General features: G+C 43.4%; 1 protein-coding gene across 6 annotated transcripts; it reads left to right on the top strand.

The window, feature by feature from the left end:
- Window positions 1–2,010: 2,010 nt before the first annotated feature.
- Window positions 2,011–23,129, top strand: ADAT1 (adenosine deaminase tRNA specific 1). Of its 6 annotated transcripts, XR_005009907.1 has the most exons (11): window positions 2,011–2,063; window positions 5,586–5,805; window positions 6,524–6,592; window positions 7,525–7,579; window positions 8,843–8,973; window positions 10,764–11,379; window positions 12,464–12,609; window positions 13,248–13,347; window positions 20,927–21,013; window positions 21,410–21,500; window positions 22,479–22,549. XR_005009907.1 is itself a non-coding variant. In XM_036750899.1 (10 exons), the coding sequence occupies exons 2-10, from the start codon at window positions 5,637–5,639 to the stop codon at window positions 22,609–22,611; spliced, it is 1,506 nt and encodes a 501-aa protein (XP_036606794.1). In that variant the 5' UTR covers window positions 2,011–2,063; window positions 5,586–5,636; the 3' UTR covers window positions 22,612–23,129. The 6 variants fall into 6 exon arrangements, 5 of the variants coding, with proteins under 5 accessions (XP_036606794.1, XP_036606796.1, XP_036606798.1 ...); XM_036750899.1 differs by lacking the exon at window positions 21,410–21,500 and having other exon boundaries at window positions 22,479–23,129; XM_036750900.1 differs by lacking the exons at window positions 2,011–2,063; window positions 21,410–21,500 and having other exon boundaries at window positions 5,721–5,753; window positions 22,479–23,129.

Below are 23,129 nucleotides of genomic sequence, written 5' to 3' on the forward strand. Positions count from 1 at the left end.
CCTCCTTCAGGGCCCTTTCTACTTGGTATTATTATTATATCTCTTCACTGCTCCTTGAGGGCATGAACCTTTGATGTATGTTGTTTAACATTTTTATTATTAACTTGAATAAAGGCTAAGCTGGCAGGCTCATCAAATTTGCAAACACTGGAAAGATCTCCACCCGCCAGAGCAGGAGGCTGCATATAAGAAGACATTCCCTAGGGATAAATGTAAAGGTCACTTGGGTCCCAAAGGGCAGTTTCAAGTTTCCTGAGTAAATTGGGGATTTTAGAGACAACTCCTCAATACAAACACAGATGAGGTATAGCTTCTGAAAATAAGTCCCTCTAACCTAGTCAGACCACATCTGCAGAACTTTTTATCCCTTAGTTCCACAGGTCAAGAAAACTGAAAAGCTGAGGAGATGCCTGAGAAGGGTCATGAGGATAACTATAGGCCTTACATCCATGTTACCTAATGAGCTATTTAACAGATATTATAGGAAGAACTGGCAGTGCTGAGTCTGGATAAGAGAAGCCTGGGGGCAACACGCTGGTTGTCTGGAAGTCTCTAAAGGGCTCCTCTGTAAAGGAAGGTAGACCCAAAAATAACAAGTAGAAGTTGCCAGGAGGCAAATTTAAGTTTGATGTCAGGAAAACCAGGGTTCTCAACAATTTGCACTGTCTGGAAATAGAATGGCGGCCTTCTCCTCTTCTAGGCGAGCCTCAATGACTACCTCTTGCAGATGTTGTGGGGACGTTCTTTTGGTTCTTCCTAACTTTAAGATTTTGTGTTCTTTGTACTTCCCTGTTCGTTCTGCAAACAGCCCCTGGGATGCCAGTGGCTAGAAACAGACAAAAATCAGAGTCCTTGCCCTTCAGTAGCAACTGAGACACACCTGAATCTAATTTTCTGGGGGGTGCAGGGAAGGGGGGACAGGTTGGACTCCAGATAGTCCTCAAAGGAAGCTAATGATTCAAAGGTGGATGTGAAGAGGGAGTTCATCATGTGCCAAGGCACAGACATGGGAGCTTGGATGACGCACATGGGGAACGGTGAGGGAAGAATGCCTAGGATACTGGAACGTATGAATCGCGTTCTATGCAATAATCAAATAAAATGGGCTGGAGTCAAGTTGGGAAGGTCTTTAAATACCCAATGTTTTCCTCACGATAAATTTAGAGCTTTTGGCATAGGGGAGTGACGTAAGCGGAACTGTCCTTGTAAAAGATGGATTGATTGAAGGGGTGACAGACTACCCGACACATAGCCCCTTGGCTGTTCAATCTCTTCCCCTGAGCTTGGAGGGGAAGGTGAAGCAATGGCTACTGATTCCCATGCTTGTCTCTCCTAAATCTTCTGGGTGAGGTGGAGCAAATTGACTCCTGTCACTAAAAGTCCTTTAAGACGTTCTAGGGACAGGCTGTCGTGAGCATATATAAGCACTTATAAGCTGGAAATGACTTTAAGAAGACGTCTAGTTCAATCATTTTACAGATGGAGAAACTGAGGCTGGGAAATGGGCCAAACTACTTGTGTCATTCACTACCAACTACAGCCTCCAAATCGGGGCGTGATTTATTGTTCTGTTGATTTCTAGACTAAAGAAAGTGATGGCAGAAAATGATGATAATGCAGATTGAACTTTAGATATTCCGAGTTCCAAATTCCTCCCGGCACCTCCCCCACTCATTGAGAAGACAAGCAGTATGATTCCTATTATACATGTGAAGTCCCGCAAAACACTGCTCTATTAGTTAACGTTTAACGCAGATTAAACCTCCATGTGTCGTGCGCACATTGTCCGCCCGGAAAGCAGCTCGTCCAGCGCACCGCTGAAAGGGGGTCTGCAGCGATCGCCTGGGCATTTCGTCATCCTGGAATCGACCCGGCTTTCTCCGCATGCGCATCCGTCGTGACGCTTGACCCCGTGATCCGGGACCCGAGCTCGCCTCGTACTGCCGTAGTACTATGAATACTACGTAGCCCAGCGTGCTTTGCGCCCCGGCAGGCTGCCTGACGTCACGTCCGCTGCAGTCGGCTAACTTCCGCTCAGCTTCGGAGTCCTGTCCGGCGAGAGGGTGAGCGGAGTGGGGCAGGGATTCGTCTGGTGGCTCGTGCCCGGGAGGCGAGGAGGGCCAGGGCCTGGGCGGCTCGCGTCGGGTCGCGAGGTCGCAGGAGCCGCCGAGGAGTCTGGGCTGCCGTGTCAGGCCCCTGTCCTCCAAGACGGCCTCCCGCTCTCCCCCGGGAGAGCCCTTCCTGGCGCTCAGCGGGGTGCCGGGCACACTGAAGGCGCCTCCTTCGTCGGTGCTCCGGGCCTGGGCTGCGTGGGTCCTGCCCCGCCGGCGCCAGAGAGACCGGTGGGGCCAGGGCGCACCCCTCCAGCCGGGGAGGGCGGGCCCCCTGGGGCCTTCTAGATAAGGGGAGCGGGCCTAGGGAGCGCCCAAGGGCCCGCTTGGAAGAAGCCGAACCTCGGCCTAATGCCCTTTCCAGGCCTGGCTCATTGCTCAGGGGATCGTTTTACTGACTTGGAGCCCGGAAGAACTGGGTTCAAATGCGGCTCTTGAGACGGACTAGCCGCGGGCATGTTGTCAAGTCACAACCTATCAGTTCACTCATCTGTAAAATGGGGATAATAAATGTATGCCTAACTCATTGAGTTAGGAAGCTCAGATGACATGATGCGTGTGAAGCATTTTGAGAAACAAAGATTGTGTGTGCGCGTGTGTGTGTGTGTATTCGTGTATTCATTCATTCATTCGTTAACCGGGGGTGGAGTGAGAAAAGGTTTTCAGAGATTCTCCTTGTTCTGTGTGGCTTTGGAGGGCAGAGGTAAAAGCTGAGGGTCATAGTTGTCGAGAGATTTAGATTCTATATGAGAACAAATTTCCCGACAGTACTATGCAAGAATGGAATGAGTCGCCCCAAAAGAGAGTGAACTCCCCGTCCCTGGACATCTTCGAGTGCAATCCAGAGGACTGTTTACCCAGGGATGATTGTAGAGGGGATTCCTGCTGAACAACAGACTAGACCCCTGAGGGCCAGTTTCCAAGTCTGAGGTTCTGTGTGGAACCTTGGGTAAATCAATAAAATCTGTGGGTTTTGTAAAACAAGGTTTAGAGTCTATGAACTTTTTAAAATTTTATTTCATTAGATATTTCCCAGTCACATGTTAAAAAAATTTTAAGTCATTTAAAAAATTTTGAGTTCCAAATTCTGTCCTTCCTTCCCACACCTACCCCTTCCTCGAGAAGGTAATTATATATCAATTATACATGTGAAATCAAAGCTAAACATATTTCCATATTAGCCATGTTGCAAAAGAAAAACAGACAAAAAAAATAAAAAGTTTAAAAAAATATGCTTCAGTCTGCACCTAGAATTCCTTGCTTCTCTCTAACATTTTTCATCATGGGTCCTTTGGAACTGATCAGCAGCATCATCTTTATCAGAGTAGCTAAGTCTTTCACAGTTGATCATCCTTACCATATTGCTGTTACTGTGTGCAGTGTTCTGGTTCTGCTCACTTCACTTTTCATCAGTTCACATAATTCTTCCCAGGTTTTTCCAAAACTGTCCTCATTTCTTTAAAGCACAGTAATGTTCCATCACAATCATATACCACAACATAGTCGGCCATTCCCCGATTGATGGGCATCCCCTCAGTTTCCAGTTCTTTGCCACCACAAAAATAGCTGCTATAAATATTGTTGTACAAATACACCCTTTTCCATTTTCTTTGATCTCTGTGGGATACAGACCTAGTAGCAGTTTTGCTGGGTGAAAGGGTTATCCCAGTTGTACCTTGTAGCATACTTGTATATATGCCTTGTACCCCCATGACATTGCAAGCTCCTTAAGGGCAGAGATTGCATTGTTTTTCATCTTTACCTAGTCCCTAGCACAGTTGCCCCATAGAGGCTTGATAAATCAATCAAACATTTATCATGCACCTACCATGTGCCAGTCCACAGAGATAGATACAAAAAGAGGCAAAAGTCTAATGGGGGAGACAAGATGCAAACAAATATATACAAAGTGAGTAATATGCAGGACAATAGGAAATAAGGGGTTACGGGATTGGGGAAGGCTTCCTGTAAAAGGTGAGATTTTAGTTGGGATTGTGCAGATTTTGGTTTGGATCTGAAAGTGTTTTCATTGGGATGTGGAGATTAACCGGCAGTCTTCCTCCATCTATGCAAATCAGTTACTCCTCCAAAATTTGGAGTCTTTAAATGTTGCTTGAGGCACCAAAAGATTCAGTAATAGCCCTGGTCACCCAGATTGTCTTCTTGTCTTTCATCTTGATGCCTATACTGTAGGTGTTAGGCAATGTTTACTTAATTGAATTGAGTGGTATTCACAGAGAAGTGCCTATTGTGCACCGGGACTCCACAAATAGAAACCTGGAGGATGGAGGAACGAAGCACATGACCCTTTCCAGTCAGTAGGCACTTGATTAACTGCATTTTAGTTTCTGAATCCAATTCCAGGGAGACTCATTTAAATCCGGGGAATCCCTTCCTATATTGTATCCCAGGGACACAGCTCTCAGATGCTACATCATGTGATTTTCTTACAGATGGATGTGTGTTGCTTCTCATCATAACTAGTCAGGTTGTGTAGAACCATAGTTAATCAGTGGAGTTGCTAGTTTTGGCCTGCCCCATTTCTTTCTTCCCTTTACCCCAAAGAGCTCAAGAGGCACCAATTTGGAAAAATTACATCCTTAAGCTGTCAGTGAAATAGTGCTTTAAAGTGTGCAAAGCACTTTACCTATATTGTCTCATGTGAGCCTTAACAACAGCCCTGTAAGATAGGTGGTGAGCTCTTCAGGTCACTCTTTCTTTGCCAGTGCTGAAGAAGGGTGGAAAGGTCACAATCTCTGAGTCCCAGCTTCTTCATCTGGTTGATATATTATCTAATCCATCTCTATCTTATGGGGAAAGTACTTTTTAAACTGATCACTGATATAGAAATAAATGTGAGTTCATGACCATGATAGAACAGTTTAAATCAGCTGGTCCTGCTCCTGAGATGATGTTGTGTTTGTCCTCCATTCTCGAAGAGGACCATGGCATCAGGGAAATGATGACATGACTTGCAGTTGGCTTTGATTTGAATGAGGGAGGGCTCTGCAAGGTCACCAGCCTCTCTTTCTCCTCCAGAGCCATCTGATTCCCATCTATGACATTTCTTATTTAAGTGCTATCTGCCAATAGGAATAGCAAGTCTGTGGGATGATGGTATCTATCATTGGTGTCAAACCCAAATAGAAGGCCACTAAACCATACATAAGGATCCCCTGGGGCTACATACTGACTTCGGAAAACCACATATTTACCTAATCTATGTTTTATTATATTTTTATTTATTTTGATAACTAATTCCCAGTTAGATTTTAATCTGATTTGTCTTCAATAGGAGTACTGTGGGGGTCTTGTGTTTGACATCTCTGGTGTACCTTACCAAGATCCATATACATAGGTACAGTGTGATAGAAAAGGAAGATTGTTTTGGCCCGGAGCTGACTGCACAAATTTCTGATGGAAACATCTAGGTACTGGTCCTTACTCCTTTTGTCTCCACTTTCCATTTTCCAGGATGACCTATCAGATCTGATCCAGGTTGATGTCAGGACTTCTGCTCAGATCATGTGGACTGCAGATGAAATTGCCCATCTGTGCTATACTCACTACAGCACCAGGCTGCCCAAGCAGGGAAAGCCTGAGCTGGATCGAGAATGGACCTTGCTGGCAGCTGTGATTAAGGTGAATTCTGCAGCAGAAGGCTCTCGTGATTCCAGTGACAAATCCTTGCCAGGTGAAACTTTTTCCCTTCTTCTGGAACACCTGACAAGCCACCAACAAGCCTTTATTAAGGATATAACCATGTGCCAGACCCTAAGAATACAGAGCTAAAAGTGAGGTGGCCCCTGTCCTCAAGGAGCTTGCTTCTGGATCAATTCTGACAAGGCTTTACATTGCAGCTGTATAAGAATGCCAGGGTGCAGTAGTCTTATAAGCAAAATTATCATGTGGCATGTAATCCTCAAATGTTTGTCCCCTCATTGGATTTGAGGAGTTGGTATGGGGTGCTAGAATGAATCCTCGGAAGGAGATTAGACCTGGATTCTGGTACTACAGTTTGAACGGATGTTTGTCTATGGGCAAATACTTAACTTTCTGGGGCCTCAGATTCTCCATCTGCAAAATGAAGGGGTTGGAATAGGGCAGGAGTGGGAAACCTGTGGCCTGGAGGACACTTGTGGCCCTCTAGGTCCTCAAGTGCGGCCCTTTGACTGAGGAGTAGGGGATTACCCACTAAGGTCTTCCAGCTCAGCCTTTCTGTAAGTCTCACAGTCCTCTGGGATAAGTGACAACCCTCTCACCTTTCCCAGGACCACAGTGGTTGGTTTGTACCAGATGTGCTGTTAATTATGGGAATCTTTTAATGGCAATATGCTGCTAAATGACCTGACTCATTAAACCTGGGGAACATTTAAATAATGGGAACTCATTTGATAATTTGTTTTTCCCAGTAACTAAGGAAGTTGTCTCCATGGGAACAGGAACGAAATGCATTGGCCTGTCCAAAATGAGAAAAAGTGGTAAGCTGGGGTGGGAGCTGTAGATTCTGACACCTTTGAAACTAGTGACCATGCTGAGCTTTCTTCCTTTCGTGTCCCTAGCAAGAGATGGGGCCATTGCCAGCTGAAGTTAGCTGGGTATCCAGTGCTTAATTATTGTGTAAGCGCAAGAAGGGATGAAAAGCTACTTAATGAAAAAAGGTTAATTTCAGAAGGGGAGCTGTTTTTTTAAACAAATGACACCCATCTGACATTTACAAATTTATACCAAAAATTCCCTCTCTTCAGTTTTGCCTGGCGTCTGGCAGTCCCTAACATGGAATGAGGAAAATGTAGCTTTATAGCTTTTTTATACTTCTTTGTTTCAGGGAAAACAACCAGAATTCAGACACAGGTTGGGGGGACATCAGTGTGGAAATTTCCGTGGGCGTTTTGGCTGTTAAACTTGTCCGTAGCCTTAGTTCTTTGAAATCTGTTCCTCTGCCCCTGGGGCTCTCACTATCATATGTGGAGCAGCAAGTATCAAGGCTGTTCCGGGTTATAGTGGTTAAAAGAAAGCTGTTTATCCTGATAGGACAATGGGCACACCAGAGGCAGTGGGCAGCCATGGGTATGTTAGGTTGCTGAAGAGAGCCTTACTCCCCTGTGTCAGAAGCTCTTGTTGCAGGTAGGAAAACATTTTTAGTCCCTAGACATGAGCTTATTGTAAGCAAAAGAATCATCTGATGTGCTACAGATCCGAGGCTGACCCTTCAGGTGAAAGATCTGCTGTTAATGTATCATGGTGAGTGATTGTGAAGCATTAATAAAGTTAGCATGGTTTGTCCAAAGTGTAGGGGAAGAATCTTTCTGTTTCTGGGGATAAAGGCAGAAAAGTCATTGTGGTATTGGAGATGGGGGGAGCCTTCCTCAAGTTCTATATGATTTCACGGGGTTTCTTATTTTTGCCATAGGAGACATCCTTAATGACAGTCATGCTGAGGTCATAGCCAAGAGGAGTTTCCAGAGGTGAAGTAATAGAAATTCTCTCTTAAAATGGTTTTATGCCTTCTGCCACTTTCCTTAGATCTAAAAAAGTTTTAAGGAAAATTCTTGCTCAACAAACTTAGCAGTGCTATGTTTTCCCATACCACTGACTAGGAATTCTTAAGAATAATACCTGGGGTCCATGGACCCCCAAAGAGTCAGCAAGTAGATTTCAGGGGATGGGAAAAAGATTACATCTTTATTTATCTTCATCAACCTTTAACTGAAATTTAGCATTTCCTACAATTGTAAATTTTCTAAGAAACATGATTCTGAGAAGGGGTCTGTAATATTTGCCAGACTGCCCAAAGGATCTGTGATAGATACAAAAATATTAAGAATACCCGCCGTAAGTCAAGCTGCTGGGCAGTGTAGTGGATAGAGCACCAGCCCTGGAGTCAAGAGGACCTGAGTTCAAATTTGGCCTCAGACATTTACTATACATTTACTGTGAGCAAGTCACAACCCTGATTGTCCATCCCTCCCCCCACCCCAAAAAAAAGAATTCTAGTTCCTCTTTCTCTTTCCTCACTAAATACAATAACAATGTGATTGTTCTAACAGATGACGCCCATCCCCGTGCTCTCTGGGAACTCCATTGTTCCTTTGCTTCTACTCTTTATTTATATTTTCTGGCCTAATTTAGATACTTTTAATCCCCCATTACAAGAAGTAAGCAGCTTTTTACTTTTCCTTTGTTAACTCCCTGTGCCTGGCACATAGTGCTTACTAATAAATGCTTGTTCACTGATTCCTACCTATCAGATGGATTTTTTAAAATAACTTCTGCAGTGACCAAGCCCTACTCAATCACTAAGGCTTCACCTGCTCAAGTAATATCACTTGGCCCACTGTGTTTCAGTGTTCTCAATACTGTTAGCTTAAGTGAAGTCGGGAATCCTTTGGCACTGGGCCCGGATTTAACTTAGAGTTTCCATAACCATCTTATATCTGTCCAGCATAAAAAGCTAACAGAGAGACTTCCCAGTAATTGCTCTGGTGCCACGGATAATGGTGGATATACAGTAAGGACCAGTGTTCTAAGAGAAATCCATCGCCTGGACTGTTGAGATGGGAGAGGTCTGGAGATAAAAGGGCAACATGCGCTGTCCTTCTACACCTGGCCACTGTTCTGAGCTCCCCAATTCTGGGGAGCAGCTCCTTCCTGAGGGAGTGCCCAGCCCCATTCTTCCAAACTGCAGGGATTCCAGTCACTCATTTATGCTTATACTTGTTACCTGGCAGGTACCTGTTCCACCAGCTTAGGACTGCAGTCAGCCTGCAACAGGACAGCATCTTTATGCCGGGAACCAAGACAGGGATGTGGAAGCTCAAGCCAGACTTGCATTTTGTGTTTTTTTCTAGCCACACTCCATGTGAGTATAATTGAGCCTTTGTGTCTATGATAATTTCCATTTTCTTGTCTTAGTAATGTAGACGCTTTTCCATTGATTTCTGACTTAATAAAAGCTACAATATTACTGTGCCTTTTACAGTATCCTTAAGCCAGTGTCTCTACATTTATCTTCCACCAATGTGGTTGTATCTGTCTAATGTCAGAGTTCTCCTTAGTGTTTATGTAGGCAGGCTTGTTGGTACCTTAATAGGATTATGGAAAAATAGAACCATTGGAAGACTCAGAAAGAAAATACTCATTTCCCTAAGAAAAGAGGTCATAAAGAACAAAATCCACTTTAATACTAGCTTGATAGTTGCAAAAGTCTTCAGATTCGTTCTAGCATTTGGTCATCACAAGTTGAATGATCAGAAGTACCATGCTTGACAAATGGGGAAACAGAGGCTCCCAGAAGTGAAGGCCTTGCTCCTCGTGTTGATGCAGCTGGTAAGTAATAGAGCTGATTCAAGTGATTCAAGCTGGGACTTGAACCCAAGTATTCTTTTCCACCACAGCTGCCAAATTTGTTATTTCAAGCAACGACCTGAAATGCAGCCATTGTAAGAGAGAATCCTATACGCAGAAGACTTTCAACCTCCAGTCTAGAGGATGACTCACCATTATGTATGGCAAAGAAGTACAATGGAAAAAACACTGTATTTTGAACCACAAGACCTTTTCAGATGCCCATGCCTCCGCTTATGTTTGACCCTGGACAGGTCACATTCTCTCCATGAGATTAGTGTCTTCATGTTTCAGTGTCCCTCAAAGGACTGCTTTGAGGATGAAACAAAATAAAATATGTAAAGCACTTCATAAACTAGGCAGTGTTAGGCGAATGTCAGCTGCCAAATGTGTTATTTTAAGCAGTGTTTGAGCCAGCCAGAGACCAAAGAATGAAGTTTGTTCTGATGACATTTGCCTATCACATATGACCTGTAGTCTTTATACATCATTGATGTATGGAAGAAGCAGTATAACTGAGAGCACATTGAAGCTGGTTAGTAGGGAAGAGTCTTTCCAATCTGGCATTCAATTTCTTCATCTAGAATAAAGACAACATTAAATTTTAAGGATCACTTAGGCAACAGCTTTGAAGAGGTAGGAGATCACAGGTGTGAGTGAGACACTGCATAGATTTCTAGACTTGTTCAATGTATGGCTTGGTTTTCTCTTTTTTCTTTTCTTTAAAAAATTCTTTGTTTTGAGATTGCTTTCAGGAAGGAAGAGAAGGAATACTGAAAGAAATTTAAGCAATGTAAAAACAAAAACTACCCGTAACAATAGTTTAATAAAATCATTGCTTGGGTGGGGAGGCCCAAGACCAACCCCCTCACTGAGTATGGATTCAGGGGTGCGACATTGGGAGTCAGAATGGCCCTTTAAACATCCAGATAGAGCATGAGGGATGGGAGTCAGGATGTATGGATTCTAATGTAGTGACTTTTCACCTGAAGCATCTTTGTTCTCTGCCTTAGTTATGTCTAAAACAAGAAAATAATCCCTATCCCTTGCCAAGCTCATAAGTAGGTTGTGAGGATTGGAAATACGTGAACTCATTTCAGATTATTTTTAGGAAGGTGGTATAGAAATACATATTAGTATTTAAAGAGGTTATGCTCACAGTTGGTTATCATCATTCTTTACTGTGCTTTGGTTTTCTTGGAATAATTTCGGGGACTATAAAGTGGCCAGAATGTCACTGGTTTCCTCTCAGGTAGTAGGAACTGTAAAAATGGCCGCTGTCTTAGGGATTATTTTCTTTTGCAGGTGGGGATGCCTCCATCATCCCAATGCTTGAGCTTGAAGATCAGCCTTGCTCTCCAGTCAGCCTCTCAGCAGAGGCCATTAGTGACCCTGTGGTACTAGAAAATAAAAGGAAAAGTGAAGAAATCCCTGCCCACCTTATGACTAAGAGGATGAGGACAAAACCCAGGGATCTTCCCAGGGAGATCCCCAGTGATACTGCCATGCATTACTCTACTGGGAAAGATGGAAGCTTACAAATATCCCCAGATTCCAGCAATTCTGGCCCTCCAGCAAATGGATCAGCAGCAGGACCAGCAGCTGCTAAGGGGACTGTCCCAGTTGGTGCTAAAGTAGTGGATATTTATAGAACTGGAGCAAAATGTGTGCCAGGGGAAGCTGGAGATACTCAGAAGCCTGGTGTCGAATATCACCAGGTGGGATTACTCCGAGTGAAGCCAGGCCGAGGAGACCAAACCTGCTCTATGTCCTGTAGTGATAAGCTAGCAAGATGGAATGTGCTTGGGTGCCAAGGTGCCCTGCTGATGCACTTCCTAGAGGAGCCAATCTACCTAGCAGCTCTGGTCATTGGGAAATGCCCATACAGTCCTGAGGCCATGAAGAGAGCCATGATTGACAGGTAAGAGAATGACTGCCTGGTGCTGTCCTAATATTTTACCCCCATTGGGAAATGGCAGCCCAAGAACAACGTCTATGTGAATGCCTATATGAGGGAGCTTACCTTTCTACATCGCTTTTCAGTTATACAACACTTGACCTTATCTTTTTTGATTCTCACAACAAACCTGTGAAGCAGGTAGTGTCCACATTATTATCTCTGTTGTACAGAAGTTCAGAGAGGTTGTGACTCACCCAAAATCGTCCATCTAGTTAATGATGGAGCTAAGACTCAAACCCATTTTCTAATATTAAATATATGCTTGTACGAACTCACAATTCATTGATCTTTCTTCTGTACTGTGCTATCTCTCAGGTGGCAAGTTCAGGTATAACTCACGTCTGACAGCACTGTTTCCACAGCACTGCCACAGAGTCCACGGATCCGATGAGTGGAAGGGGGGGTGCACTTTAACCCCTATAAGATAAAATTGGTTCTGAGGGCTTGTGGTTGTCATCATCATTGTCATTCTCTCTGGTACATGTTTAGAGGGAAGACACAAGACAAAGTGAAACTGCCATCCTTTGATTCCAGCCTTTACACGGGCATGTTGTTTTATAAGTCAGTCTGCCCAGAGTCCAAGGGGAGCCTTTCTCCCTGCAGCTGTTACTTTCAGATTGACGAGGTTAAATGAGGGATCTCACTTTAAAAACCACATCCCCAACAAAACTCCACCTCACTGCCATTTGCCCTAGGTGGGGGCAGGCAGAGACCAAACTGTCAAACGGTTTCCTCAGCCTGGAGTAAATGGGATTTCTGGACATATCTTAAGGAATTGGCCAGTTCTCAGCTATTGGGAATCTGGGGCAAGGGATGGTGGGAAAGAAGGGAGTATCAGAGCACTGTTTGTTCTAAATCAGGGCTGTCCAAAATGTGGCCACGGTACAATTTATGTGGCCTGCTTACAAGCATAGAAATTTACATAAATGCTTCTGCAGAGCTCTCACTAAAATGGCAAATCAAAATATATTGTCTATTGTTTCAAGAAAAACCTAAGGTTGGACAGCCCTGCTCTAAATGATGAAGTTTTTTTCCCCATAACTAGGTGTCGGCATGTGTCCGGTTTGCCCAGAGGCTTCCAAGTCCAAGAGCTGAAAATGCTTCAGTCAGATTTGCTGTTTGAACACAGCCGCTGTGCAGTTCAGGCAAAGAGAACTAACTGCCCGGGGAAAGTTGTTCCCTGTGGGGCTGGTGAGTGACCTGGCCTTCTCCCATCAATACCCTGGGGTACCCTGGGATCCAGTTTACAGAGTGAGGAATTTACCCAGGAGTGACCTCCCCCAAGACTTCCCCGTCCAGTCCATCTAATACACTCTGGCACCGGGGGAGCTGTTACTCTCACGAAAAATCAGATTTTCGCCAATTAGCAACTCTGACAGAAAACCAGCCCATTTTTACACCAGAATTCTAAGAAATGACAATATATGTATTCTTCAGTGTGATCTCCTTATATTCATGGCGATGTTCAAGGGTCTGTGTTGGGGTTTTGGTGTATACTTATTCTACCTGTACATATTACAGTCCTACTATAGCCAGAAAACCCATCCACACTGAACTTGGGGATGAGCCCCTCCCAACATAGCTGGCCTGCCTTTGTAGCTGGAAAGGATCTGTCAGAGCTCCTGCTTTGCTGATAGAAGCTTCAGCAGCCAGGTGAGAGTAGGACAGTAATGGAGGAGAATGCCATGGGTCTCCTGGATCACCTTATTGGACCCTGCCCTTCTCTCCCCCGGCTCAGCATGCATTCGCACATTTATCCATCCTTTCTTTAGTATGGTGCAGCCTCCATGCTGGGCAGCCTTGATGTGGTGATTTGTGTCTTCTCACAGCCATAGGTTGGAGTGCAGTCCCAGAACAGCCTGTCGATGTGAGCTGCAGTGGCTTCAGGCAAGGAACTACAAAGAAGAGTGTGGGAAGCCTTCAAGCCAGGTGCACTCTCCAGGGCTAGTTGGGGAGGAACACTGGATTTGGGGGCTCTCCCTCCTTTTTACAGGCACAGAGAAGAGGGACTGGCTGGGAGAAGGAACGGACCAGTCAGAAAGCATTTGTTAAGTTTCTGAGCCAAGTTCTGGGCTGAGCTAGGAGGATATTAATAGAAGACCAAGATAGTCTCTGCTCCCGAGGAGCGAATGTTGTGATGGGGACAGTTCAGAGGGGAGGGCTGGTTTCCTGCTCACCAAGGGCCTGGTGCTTGTTGGGTGTCATGGCAGGGCAGAGAACCAGAAAGAATGAATCCTCCCACAGACAATGCTTCTCAGCGGATTATGCAGGAGGCTCAAGCAGATCAGAGGCAGGAGGGAACTCAGATGCTGCCCAGCCCAAGGCAGCCTGTATTTGAGTAGGAATTTCATCCACATACCGGGAGTCACCCCTACCCAGACTCCTATGTGAGTCCCTCTACCCTTTGCACCTCTTGCTCCTAATTTTGCCCTTCAGGGCCATGCAGATAAGGCTAATAATCCCTTACCCATAGAGCCACCTTTAAAGAACAGATAGTATGTTTTCCTTTTCCACTCCACCCCAGTCTTTTTTTGTTCCGATTAAACATGCCACAATTCTTTGATTTTTTTCTCATTATCTTGAGGCCCTTCTGCATCCTGGTGGCCATCTTTTGGACTCCCTCCAGCTTATTAAGGTGCTTCCTAAAATGTAGAATGAAGGACTCCAGACATGATCTGAACAGGGCAGAGTTAAAAAGAATTCATCACCTCCCTAGTCTTGTATCCTGTCCTTCAGTGCATCCTAAGATACATTAGCTTTTTTGGCTCCCACATCACACTGTTAACTCATAGTAAGCTGGTAAATTCATCAGGATGCTCAGCTCTTTTTCTGACAAAGTACTCTCTAGCCATACTCCTAAATGTTGGACCTTTGAGGTTTCTTTTTCTGAACCTGAGTGCAATACTAGACATTACTATTAAATTTCATCTTACTTGATTCATCCCAAGTTTTAGCCTGTGGATTTGGTAAACATTCAGTCTAGGCTTTACCAAAGTCCTTGATAAAATGCTGCCCAGGGTCAGGCACAAATCCCTGGAGTTCCCCACTCCTAGAGACTTTTCTTTCTAAATGGGTATGAAACAGTGACTATTTTTTGGATCTGGCCAGTTGGGTCTGACTGTTTTATCTAAGAGAGCTGTACTAATACTTATAATAATAAATACTAATACAAACTGTATTGTCTCACTCGTACACCACCTTCTTGTCCAGAAAGATAATATGATAAACCTTATTAAATTATTTGCTCACATATAGTTAAATAATGTTCATCTACCATTCCACTAACACTGTCAGAGAAGAAAATGGCCACCAATCTGGCCCAATCTGTTTGTGATAAATCGTGCTGATTGTGTGATTAGGACTTACTCTTCTGGGTGTTCACTGGCTGTTCCTTCCATAGTCATTCTAGAATATGCCAAGAGTCAAAGGGAAGTTCAGTGGCCTCTAGTCGCTGAACTCTCCTTTCTTCCCTGTCCTCCAGTCCTAATTTTCCATGGTCAGAGTCTCAGAAATAGTCATACCCATTGGTTCTTTATGGGATCTTGTTCTTCCAGGCCTGGTGCTAGGTCCTCTCTCACGGTCTTACTGCTCCCTTTGTGTCATTCTTGTTCTGCCCTTTCCAACCCAAAGATCATTTTCCTTGGAAGAGAAAAAAGAAGTGAAGTAACAATTGAGTATTTCTTTCTTCTCTCCTTTGTGCATTAGTGTTCTCCCCTCTACTACAAGCAGTGCTTTCTTTGGCCATCCTCTTTTCCTCATTATAGCTTAAAAAAAAAAACTTTGCGGTTTCTCTTGTTGTTCTTCACTGCCCCCCAGCATTACCTCATTGAGACCTTTAGCGTCCAATATTATTCCCACAGGACCAGGCCATGCTTTCCTACACATTCTCCATCACCTGTCCTTGCTTTCTGCCTCTGCATGTGTCCTTTTTACAATTTAAATTGGCCTATGGGTTCCAAGGATATTGACCTCGGTCTCTCTTGAGAGTACTCCTTATCCTCGTAACAATTTTTTGTCTTCAGAACTTCTCTCCTGGGGGGACTTGCCTGGAGGTCTTACTGTAATTGTACTTTCTCTGAAGCCTTTGTAATCTGCTCTTCTGAAATCTGAGCTCAATACCTAGCTCTCCTCTTTAGAGTACTCACACCCTGCACCCAGCCCCCACCCTCCAGGTTCTTACCATTTTATTTCAGCAGTCCATGTTTCCTTGTTAGTAAAAAAGCCTACTTAGGATATTTGTTGCTCGTATTAATACCTCAGCCTTTGGAGGAATGAAACGACCAACGTAGGCCAACAAACTATTAGCCACTATGTTAAGTAGGCCTCCAAACAACTGAGGTTTCCCATTCTCCCTACCTCATATGTTTGAGCCAAGCCTAAGAGATCTGTTTCCTGACTGCTTCAGTTTCCTTATTTGTTCAAACACCCTCTCATACATAGGTCTTTTACCAAAGATTAAGAACTCTTCCAGAGCTATAGTGCAGTCCTGTTCCACCAAATCTCAATGACACGGATCCAGTATGCCTCCTTGCATTAGAGTCTCTGGTTCACCTTGTCATTATTATTCATACATTGTGCCCTTGTCTGTAGACACCAGAGGCTGTGGTTTACGGTTGGTTCCTTTCTTGGCATCTTGTCTCCTGTGAATTTTGGGGCTTCTCTACTGGTTTTCTTCCTTTATTGTGGCTAATCTAAAGAGGATTTTTCCTGGCAGAGTCACACAAGTAATTTTCTGTCTTTACCTTCTACAAATATATTTTGCATTAAGTGTACTCTGTTCCTGTTCTAAGAACCTGCCATTCCTCTATAGTGGAGATACAAGGCTTCCAAGACCTTCATTTTCTTGCTTGGTACTTCATCATCTGTAATGATGGTTTCTAGATAACTCCTGACAATATCATCTGTGCTCAAATGAATCCCCAAACATGGGTAGTCATAAAAACTGATGGATCTTGGGAGTTTCTCTGTCCCATCCAGGATTTGTGCCCCAGGGAAACAGCGGATCTTCCTATACCATGCTCATCCTTGGTTATCAGCTCCAGATAGCTGCTTTAAAAAGGAGTCACCAAGCAGTACTATTCTTTTCTGTCTCTGACCCTTAAGGATGATCTCTCACCTGATAGCACCTGAGGATCCACACTGTCATGCCTTTAGAGCAGAGGTTCCCAAACTTACTTGGTCTATCACCTCCTTTAAAAAAAAATTACTCAATGCCTCCCTGAAAATCTTTCTCTAACCCTTTAACTGTTTTCAAAATTTGCATCATTTCAAAAAAATAAGAAATTTTTTTAATGATGCATTTTAAATTTAATAATTTATTGTAAATTTGTAGGGGGTTTTCCTGCATTGAAATTTTGATGATGCACTATTGTATCATGTAATTATATTGGAAACAAGTCATTACACACACATATTCCTGCCAATGCATGCTGGACTTCCTGACAATGCATGACAGGCTCACCTGCCAACATGTCACCGTTAAGACCTGTTGGCAGAATTGACCACTGATCAGTTATAAGTTGCATTTTGTATGTTTGTTTGGAAAATAATGTAATCATTATGACTTTAACTCATATATATATATAACAGATGAAACATACAAAGTTTTTCAAAATTTTCTTCTCTTTCCTTATGCTTTCACCACCCCCTTATTTTTACTCAATGCCCACCCCCTACCCTCACTTGCACCCGAGGCTACTACTACCTCCCTGGATCATTCCAGCACCCTGCCATGGGGCAGTATTGCCCTCTTTGGGAACCTATGCCTTAAGGGAAGAACAGCTGCTCCCTCCCCTTCTGTAGCAACAGGTTCATATCTGTTACTTAGCTACAAGTGTTTAGTCATCCTTTTTTCCTTTCTCCTATGTACCATGTTCTTTCACTCTGATCTTTTGATGCAGGTCAGGAATCCTCTCTACCTCTTCAGTTCTTTTTTCTTCATTTTTATGTCCAAGTCCTTCTTTCTTTCATGATAATCCTGGAGAACAGAAGGCATTCTTTGAATCTCTTTTCTAGGAGAGAGGCCAGCCCACATTTGCCCAGAAATAAGTTATTTGGCTGTGGCAGAAAGACAAACACCTGACTTCTGTGTAGGTCACTAGGATGTTGGTCTCGTCCTCCAGACTTTGGGAAAGCCTCCCTGTCCCTGCGGTGTTCTTACTTATCTTAGCAGAGTCAAGTCCAGAAGCCAGAGCTCTTCATTCCAACTTCTACGACCCACTAGACATTGTCTTTCTTTTTGTGGCCCTGTAGAAGAACATGCCATTTTAAAATGGTCTTTTCCATCAGAAACTTTGATTTTTTTACCCTTCCACAAATTTCTTAACATTTAATGTTAACTGTTAACTGTGTGGATTTTTCCTGTTTTTTCTTACTGGGGTCCACTGATGGATTTTGGAGTCTTGGAGTCTGCATTAAGTTCCTTGTGCACCTCCCTCCCAGCACCATAAAGCCAGTAGAGCTTTCACAGCCTCAAGGTATAGCTGGGTGAGCAGTGCTGGTTTAGTCTTAATCTGATTTCATGACATTCCAAAATGTTCCATGATGTTCTAAGAACATCACCTATTAAATCAAAATATAAACACCAGTCACCAAGATACTAACTTCTTTTAAAATAATGAGTTGTCTAAAGGCATTAGCAGTCTGAGAATGAGGGCCTGAGCCAAACACTCATCTCCTGAGCTTTTTGAACTTTCTTCAGGTCTTTCACTAAGCTGTTTATCTGCACAATGGTGAGTTCATTTCTCTTTATTTTCACTGATAACCTAGTTTATTTGGCAGACTAAATCAGGTGCTGTCCCTAGTGGCTCATCACATCTAACAGAACACAGAAAATGTGGAAAGTTAGGAATAACTTGCTAGGCACAGCAATAATATACACTCTTGGTGGAGTTGTGAATTGGTCTGACTACTATGAAAAATTAGAATTATGCCAGAAATCACACTAACCTGTTCATGCCCTTTGGCCCAGTGAGCCTACTGAAGGACACATATCCTTAAGAGTCAGAAAGTCCCATACATGCCATAATAATCTTGGCAGTATCTTTTTTGTAGTCATCCCCAGAAAATGGAAACAGGATTTTCATCAACTGGGGAACAGCTGAATAAATTGTGATATCTGAGTGTAGTGTAATACTGTTCTGCCATTCGATATGACAAACATAGAGAATTAAGGCACACATGGAAGATTTATTAACTGATACAAAGCAAAGATTGCAGACCCAGAATAACATAAACTGACTACAGAAATATAAATGAAAACAACACAGAAAGGCAGCAGAACTCAGATTAAAGGTAATGACTGCTCTTGGCCCTGGAGAAGAAATGGTGATATGCCATATTAGTAGAGAAAGGGGGAACTCTGGTATGACATCAGAATTGACTGCTGTATTGGTCAGTGTTGCTTAAGTTTTGGTTGTTGATATCAGGGGAGGGGTGTGAGTTAGTGAAGCATATATAGGGAAATGACTCAAAAAAAAATCTGCATAAATAATCTACTAAGGCCAGGGAAAAGAGGGCAGACTTTTTTCCCTGGATTTTATAGATCCCTACTCCCCCGCCTTTTTTTAACATACTCCTCAGTGATCTTTTCTGAAAAGAAGGTTCTAGAAAAGCAAAACAAGTTAGGAAGAGTCGTGTACTTCATGCCTTTCGTAGGGTATGAATACGCTTCTGCCAAAGAGAAGTGATGGTCCAGTAGGCCATTGAGCTTTGGGAGCAGTTCAGAGGCTTGTGACAGCGGCCCACTCTTTCTTGAAGACTGACCAAATTAGTAATTGGTTAGATGCTTCTGTTTCTTCCTGATCGATACTATTGTTAGCATCTAAATATCTAGGCTATTACATCTTGTCCCAACTCTATTTTAGAGAAGGTCCTAAATAGTCTGAGAAAAAACAGCTCACTAAGTTGGACTGACACCTAGGCTAGTTCTGGGAGTGTTTACTGGTATTTGGGGAATGGGCTTTTAGGCTCAGCAGCGGTTTCATGTTCTTGTTTCATGGACTCATCAAAATCGTTCTTAGGATCGATACAACAGTATTGTTTTCATCCCTTCCAGACATGCTTGACTAGGCAGCCTGAAGAAACCTGTCCTGCATCTCTATGGTTTTAGTGATAATAAGAATTTCCTTTTTTCCTCTTCCAAACTAATAGCGGGAAACAGGTTCTAAAACAGGAGCTCAGACTTTTTTGCTGTGGACCCCTCCTCAGAATGTTTTTAAATGCTTAAAATAAAATAGATTAAATGAGAAACCAATTATATTGGAAATAGTTGCCAAAATCTTTTTTAAAACAATTTCACAGGTGCCAGGTTAAGAACCCCTGATTCTGGCCCAACTACCAGGGTTTTACAAGGCAGAGTCTGCACCTACTGGCACTAGAGGCTGATTCAGCAGCCATTCTGCGTACATGTACTAGGGGGTGAAAAGGAGCTAAGGCAGTGTGATGTTTTGTCTTTTGAGGGAGCCAATTTGTCACCTGCTCAGATTACTTATTGGTTTTGTATCCACATCAGTCACCACCCCCAGCAGTTTAACAGTGAAGTTAGGCCAAGTACAGACTGGCCTAGAGACACTGGGAGAGACTGGGTCAAATAAACATTCAGTAAAGATATGGAAACAAACACTCAGTAAGGGGATGGTTATGTATAGAGAGAGACAGGTTCAGCTCCTTGCCCACAGGGATACATCTAGGTCAGTAACAACAGGAATAAACAGTCTGTCAGATACAAAGAGTTACATAGTCTCTTTATAACAGAATTCACCAAAAAGTAGGCCTTAATGCATTGTAGCCTATGCTCATTCTGAAGAGGGCTTGCTTGCTAAGTTCTAAATCTCTAGGGCCCTGCTAGCTCCATTAACACCCAAGCCTTGGGCAGAATTGCCTACCTGGGTTGACTGAGGCCGAATGGATCTTGGAAACTTAAACTTCCCACTTCTCCAGTGTTCCCAGTTTCTCTCCCAAGTTTAACACTGAGTCAGGAATGGCATTTAGCAAAATAGTTACTGAACTTGTTTTCATCTAGATAAGCTTTCCTGGCTAGAGGACAGGTCATCTCGCGACAAGGACCAGCTACTTGAGCAACACAAAACTAGAGGGCCACTTCCTGTGACAGGTCCCTTCATTGAAACCACGACCATTCACCACATATGCTGTGCTCATTCCTGTCCCAGTGTTTTTTGCTAATGCTGTCCACTTTTTATACCAGAAATATGATGCCTCCTGCCCCCCAGGCAGATTTTTTACTTTTTTTACAGAGCGCCCAAGTGACCCTTTCCTGAGGCCTTCTCACTAGCATAGCCAACAATGCTCTTTATGCTTGGTATGCTCAAGGGAGCACTGACTACATGATGTCCCATAGTTTCATGTATAGATAGAAGTCTTGGGTAGACAGAGGAAGCCTTGCCCCCCTAGAAGAGTAATGAATCTTTTGGGTCCTCTCATATACCTAACAGTGCTGGGCACATGCTCAGCATTCAGTAATTGTTAACTTCTTCCTTGTCTTGAACAGATCCAGAGTCTGTAAGGTAGAGCTCTTCAACATGTTCCAGAACCTAGTGAGCAGTATTTCTGAGAAAAAGCGACCTGAATCTCTCAGGTAACTAATCCCTTGTCATTGATGAAAGACTGTTTTGTCAGGTTGTTAATACATTCTAGGAGAATGAGTGCCCGAGAGCTTTCCGCAGAGATGATTGTCCCCACTTTCTAACAAGCTCACGTCCTTCTTAGAAGATATTTCATATGGCTGATGAGGGTGGTGGAGTGGAGGTGTCTGCTGGTTCTAAGACCCAGAGGGGATAGTGCAGCGAGTTGCAAACAGAGCCAGGATTGGAATTTTGTCAAAGACTGTCATTGATTAACTTTTACTGAACCTTAGTCAAATGACAGTGGAAATAAATTTTCGGAGTAGCCATAGCCTTCTGGTATTTTAGATTTTCTGTAAGGAACTCCCTCACTCCTTTTTTATTCCCATCAGTGACTTGCTTTCTCACAGGAATTAAGTGGCTTCTGGACAACTGAAGCACAGAGTACCTGATACAACTGCTAGGTCAGGACAACAGGAAAGATGAACCATCACTGAAAAGGTGTTGTCTAAAGAGATCCAGCTGCATGTTGTTGCCCTCTACATTCTGAATGTCCAGATTGCCAGCAGCTTGTCTCAGGTGCCATTTGCTTCATAAGATACTTGTATTTTTTGTATAGGAGAATGGACTGCATCAAAGCTGGGTTTGTTTTAATGCAAACTTGGGCTGTATAGAGCCTTGGATCAACCCACTGGAGCAGTGCTTTCCAGTCTGAGTTACAAACTGTGTAGCCTTGGCTGGCAAAGGATGGTAGAAGGTTAATAGAATTAGTGAGTTATGTGCTTAGTTACCAGAAAATGGTTTTTGCTATGGAAAGTGTCTTGATAAATCACTGTGTAGGAAACAAGGGTGTCAAATTTAGGATTGACAAAGAATGTTAATAAACAGTTATAACATGTTAGAGCTGGAAGGGACTTTGGAAATCATCCAAACCAAAGCCCTCATCTTACAACTGAGGAAGCTTTAGTCCAGAGAGACACTCCCCAAGTGGGTGAAATGTGTAGGCACTGAGAAAAGCCAAAAACCTTTTAACTGCACCTGAGAATCCTAAATGTGCCTCACAGTGACAGCCTCTCTACAGAAATTGGTGCCCAGAAAAAGGGTGGAGAGAAATCAGAAGCCCAGTTGGGAGAGCTGATTGTGTCTGATAAAGACCCTAATGTCTGTCCTTTGCAGCAGTGCACAAACATGGTGGCTAGAGAGTTATGGGCTGTGCCACCTTGGCCTGATCATAAATCAATCATATTGAGAAAAAACTTGGCCAAGAAGTAGGTGCAGCTATTTGCATTCATTTTACTCCAGCAGAATCTGTCATTATGCTAGTAATTAGCATTGTTAGTCTAAAGTGCTCCTAGGTAACTCCCTTTAACAGTCAATAAGAGTTGCTGCATTGGTCCAGTTTTCATCTGGTTGTGTTGGCTAAAATAGGGTGTTGATAGTCACGAACAGCCTTTACGTGTAGATGTGTGTTTGCATTAGGGTCAAGAAGCTGGAAACCTACTGGGAATACAAGGAGGCAGCAGCCAGCTACCAAGAAGCCTGGAGGATGCTTCAGAGGCAGGCATTTGGCTCCTGGATCAGAAATCCACCAGATTACCAGCAGTTTAAATGAGAAGACAAAATCTGCACAGACCCATTAGAGACAGGATGCTTTCCAGCCTTTGTCCCACTCACATATCACACAGATCTCAGCTTTTCTGTTAGCTAAGGAAAAGCAACGATTTTGCCAAAGAATCTTAAAATGTTTAAGGCTATGCAGATGTTCATTCTGGAACACAGAGCCAATTAAAACTGATTGGAATTAAGCTTTATAGTAAAATGGCATCTTGATAAGATGGGATGTGTTTTCAAATGATTGTCTTTGGGTCTTAGACAATATCCCTCCCCCACCAAAAAAAAAATTTAAATAAATGTGTTTGAGAGAAATTGATCTGTGGCTTCCATCCGATCCTAGTGAAGCCTGTTTTTGTGCAGAGTGAAACAGATCTCATCTGGGAAGTTGGAGCCCTGCCTTAGCAGGAAATACCCCTCCCCTCAGGCAAGCAGGACACATCAAAGTAATTAACATCTGTTTTAGAAAAAGAGATCTCTGCAACCATGAAGCAAAAATGTCATGCCTCACAACTGGAA

Source organism: Trichosurus vulpecula, chromosome 3 (assembly GCF_011100635.1).
Source record: "Trichosurus vulpecula isolate mTriVul1 chromosome 3, mTriVul1.pri, whole genome shotgun sequence".
NCBI lineage: Eukaryota > Metazoa > Chordata > Mammalia > Diprotodontia > Phalangeridae > Trichosurus > Trichosurus vulpecula.

Bases quoted from the DNA above. Each gene is read 5' to 3' on its own strand.
- ADAT1 (XM_036750899.1), top strand. From the start codon at position 5,637: ATGTGGACTGCAGATGAAATTGCCCATCTGTGCTATACTCACTACAGC. The intron at 5,806-6,523 runs GTGAAACTTTTT...TGTTTTTCCCAG, and splicing joins CAGTGACAAATCCTTGCCAG to TAACTAAGGAAGTTGTCTCC. The intron at 6,593-7,524 runs GTAAGCTGGGGT...TTTTTGCCATAG, and splicing joins GTCCAAAATGAGAAAAAGTG to GAGACATCCTTAATGACAGT.